Source organism: Salvelinus fontinalis, chromosome 28 (genome assembly GCF_029448725.1).
Source record: "Salvelinus fontinalis isolate EN_2023a chromosome 28, ASM2944872v1, whole genome shotgun sequence".
In the NCBI taxonomy this organism is placed as follows: domain Eukaryota; kingdom Metazoa; phylum Chordata; class Actinopteri; order Salmoniformes; family Salmonidae; genus Salvelinus; species Salvelinus fontinalis.
In genome coordinates this window covers 29,164,748-29,168,975 of record NC_074692.1, presented here as the reverse complement: position 1 = coordinate 29,168,975, position 4,228 = coordinate 29,164,748, and the positions used below count along the sequence as shown (strand labels likewise).

The 4,228-nt window shown below is 42.1% G+C and overlaps 1 protein-coding gene across 1 annotated transcript; it reads right to left on the bottom strand.

The window, feature by feature from the left end:
- Nucleotides 1-2,500: 2,500 nt before the first annotated feature.
- Nucleotides 2,501-3,524, bottom strand: LOC129826565 (transcriptional and immune response regulator-like). Its single transcript, XM_055887448.1, has one exon. It carries the CDS (start codon nt 3,407-3,409, stop codon nt 3,104-3,106), a length of 306 nt encoding a protein of 101 aa, XP_055743423.1. The 5' UTR covers nt 3,410-3,524; the 3' UTR covers nt 2,501-3,103.
- Nucleotides 3,525-4,228: the final 704 nt, after the last annotated feature.

Sequence of the window (4,228 nt, the reverse complement as noted above, 5' to 3'; positions counted from 1 at the left end):
TTTTAAACTCCTATAGAAATTTCTTCAGTTAACATTAAAATATAGCTCTATGATTTGTCACTAGTGTCTTTTTCAAGAAATGCAACTCAATTGAGAGATTAAGGAACAAGAGAGCCAGGTTTTAGGAGCAAGTTTGTATTAAAGATTTGGTTAATATAAGCCTAGTATTATGCCAGGAATTATAACAGAGAAAATGTTGAGAAGGGGCAGCTTTTCCCTCCTTTATCAAGAAAGTAAATGTGAGTCATGAGGATAACTTGTGGTTGTTTAAACTTGGTTCTAACATGTGGCCTTTGTCCTGAAATTTGTGATCTGATTGTGATCAGATCTTATAAATGCAAAGAGACCAGATCAGGATATGATCAGGACAAAGGACAAATGTTAGAATCAGGTATGAACGGGGCTTTAGTTCCTCTTTTTAAAGCGCATGGTTAAACCCGGTCTACACCGGAATCAGAGGCTAGTCCCTCTGATCATAAAATCCTGTCTCCCTCTCCTTCTCTTTCTCTTGCTCCGTCTCTACCTTTCACCATGGCAATGGCCCGAACATAAAGGCTAAAAGATTGTGTGCCACAGTGTCTGTTAACATCAAAGTGTCGCAGCACTGATCACTGTATGAAAGGGAGGAAGAGGGCGGGAGAGGAGGACAGCCCTGAGTTAAACATATCACCCAGCCGCCTAGACAATTGGTTTAAATATTTAGCTTTCTTTTAGCTTTGTTTTCCGAAACAATTGGGTAGCCTTAAAAGGAAAAGAGGGAAATCAATGCTGTCCTCTGTGAGATGATACACAGAGCAACCGAACTGGAGCAACTGGTTATGCAAAAACCCTAAAAATGAACTCTAAATCTATACCAATAATGTCAGACACTTTGTTTGAAACAGAGGTGGACAGTTTCCTTTTTTATTGTGTTTATGAAACAAAAAGTTGTGTTTGATCTTCACAGTTTTTAGCAGCAGCTACGTCTGTGCATTTGTGTGTGGGTGACAGAAAATGAGTGAGAGACTGAGAGAGAGAGGTGTTTTACGACGACTTAGCGCCAGTATGCCTGAAAAACATGGATATTCACCTGAGAAACCCCCAACCGCAGGCTAGGGTTTCCTGTGTCTACGGTTCCCACTGCGGCGGGAGAGCGGCACATGCAGAGGCCAGGTACAGTCAGATGTCAGGTGATGCATCCCTTAGCCTCAGAACTGGTTTGAGCCGGCAGAGAGACTATCAAAGCAATGAGATTAGCAGACATCCACTCGCTGATCCCCTTGGCTCCAGCTAAGCCAACCGATAGCAAAACCCTGACCAAAATTACAGACCTGAAAAACCCAAACACTGTGTGAAAATATGTAAACTGTTATTAGACATTTTAATAGGTGATATTGACACTATGTCTCCTGTACTGTCTGATGAGAGACAGTTAAAGGCATTGTGTTGTATAACCTCTAATGCAGCAGGCCTAAACCCTGTAATACTACTTAAACAAGCTCTTATCTGCAGAGTGGGGATGTTGAGATACACCTTACACAAACACTGCTGTGCACTGCAGAAAACCTCCCCAGCAGAACTGGTTTGCACTGGTCTGGAGGAAGCCCCATGAGGGAAACCTGATAAAGGTTAACCACATCAAGCCATGTGTAACTTTACCGCCCCCCCCCACCCCCTCCCCCCGAAACACCTTTATTTCAACATTGACAGAGAGAAAGTGAAATCATGAGAGAATTTCTGAGAAATTAGCTATAGTTCCTAGAATACATGACTTGACATTTATTAATTGTCATTTGCTATTATTTCATATTCTTATGATGAATATGAATACTTATAATTTGATATGATAACGAATAGTGATATCATAATTATAATTTTATGGCAATGAAAAGATAGACTCCTTCTTGTTCTGTTTGCATAGGGATCTATGGGCTCCTGAGTGGTGCTGCAGCCGAAGGCACACAGTGTTATCTCAGTGCTACAGACATCCTGGTTCAAATCCAGTCTGTATCACAACCGGCTGTGATTGGGAGTCCCATAGGGCAGCGCACAATTGGCCCAGCGTCATCTGGGTTTGGCTGGTGTAGGCCATCATTGTAAATAAGAATGTGTTCTTAACTGACTTGCCTAATTATATAAAGGTTAAATAAAAAAAGAGTCCATTGGAGAGGCCATAAATGATGTAAGGCTGGTTGCAGGTGAAGAGGGGTCACGTTAAGGTTTACACTACACTGTGTGTTAAACCATTTCAAGACAAATGTGTGCAGTATTATAAGGTTTAAAATGCTAAGCACCCCTCTCTATGAATGTCTCCCTTCAAACAACTAAAATGGATCTATAATAGTGTATAAGGGTGTAACTTGATGGAATTAGGGATGAAGCCCATTTTAAACTAATAATACTAAAAAAGACAGTGTATTTACAATCTAACCTGAAAAGATACCTATCAGAGATCATTCAGAGTTTGTATCAAACTATAATATGATGCAGTCATTCGAAAAGAAAGCAAAGATAATAGAAGTTATATTTCAATAATAATTTATTAAAGAAATTGCAAAAGAACATTTCATAAATGCATGTCATCATGTTCCTATAAAATGTTTTGACGAATAAATTGGTGGCTACCATTAAACAGTGTTACTAGCAGGTATCACAAAGTTAAAATGATACAGAGACAAGGCATGTGTTTTCACAGGAACAGGCATTTTCAGGCACTTTATCTTATTACAGTTATTATTCACCAGCAAATAGGAACCTATGAGGTGCACATTGACAGCCGAGCATTCAACAGAATGCATAGTCAGTCAGGGAGAGCGTCATGTCTCCCTGTTTCTTTGTTCGGGACAACAGCCCCCATTATTCCCATTCTCTCCTTTCTTCTTCCAGCACGTTGTATCCATACCAACCAGTGTATGCTGCTATTACGCATGGAGCACATCTTCATGGAATAGTCACACTTTGTTGCCTTCGAAGACAGTGCTTTGAATTTAGGCTTCCTCCATTCCAGGACGCTGCTTCTCCTTCTCCTTGCCAGGTGACAGGTCGGCGTCACCTACCCAACCACCACAGCGTCATTCTAGTGCACTTCAATTCAACTCGTTCAGTAGATCCGAGAAGAGAATGTTCAACGCAGTTTCAGCATGTGGCGAACCATGCCTACAATCTGGAGGAACTTGTCCTTCTTTCGCTGCTTGAGCGCCATCAGGGCTTTGGCCGTCTCCGCTGGATCTTGGGCGAAGGAGAAGATGCTCCTCACCCTCTCCTCCGCTTTCATGTCCCCCTTTTTCTGGAACAGCCTCATCAGTGCGTCCTGGTTGACATTCTCGAATATGTTGGGAACGGCCTTCTTGCGGTGTGCTGTGTCGAATTTGTTCCCGTGGACCGATGGACTGACACGGCAGGAGTCGGAGGATACAACGTAGTTAGACATCTTGTTGACGCTCTCTTTTTAGCTGGTCCAGCAACTTCTTTGACTGGGGTTGTATGAGGGAGAGGGAACACTACTCGCTCGTGCGCTAGGGATTGGAGTGAGTGAGGACTGGGAGCGCCGCCTGCGTTATTTAAAGGGCTGCTAGGGACGCTCATGCTGTCAAGCCCCAGTTACAGAAGTGACATCACTGGTCGTGCTACCCTCCCGCAGGGAACGCCTCTGTACTGTTGCTGTGCGCACATCAAACCGACTGAAACAGTAATGATGTATGATCCAGCAGAGGCAGAGCTGAGGTGCATGATGTGAGCAAATGTTCTGTAGCCCATATCTACTGTGTATTGAGAAGGCAGTTGCCACAAGTTCAGTAAATACATGTTAACATATCATGTAAACATATATCTGTTCCCACATAGGACATGTAAAGGAATTTCAATCTCAATTGCCACACACTGTAGCTAGTTGAGTCATTATAGTACAGAATAACTTAAATTGTTATTTCCGTCTGTCTGGAAAAGCATCATATCCTGTTGTTATTAGTTCAAGAGTCACTGTTTAGATGAGATAGTGTGTTTTGGTTGCGTAGGACCATAGTTTAGGCCCACATGTTTCTTCAAACCATTGTCTTTTCATTTTCAACCCACACTTCTCATATCTGTCTCACTTTAAATGAAGAGAAAAAGTCTATGCAGTCTTTCTAAAGATACTTGGTATGGCAGTTGGCAAATTGTTTCAACAATGAGTAATACTCCTCTTACAATTCACTATCCATTCCTGGAGATATCCAAATGAAACCTCGATCAGCTTTAATAAAGGCATCCT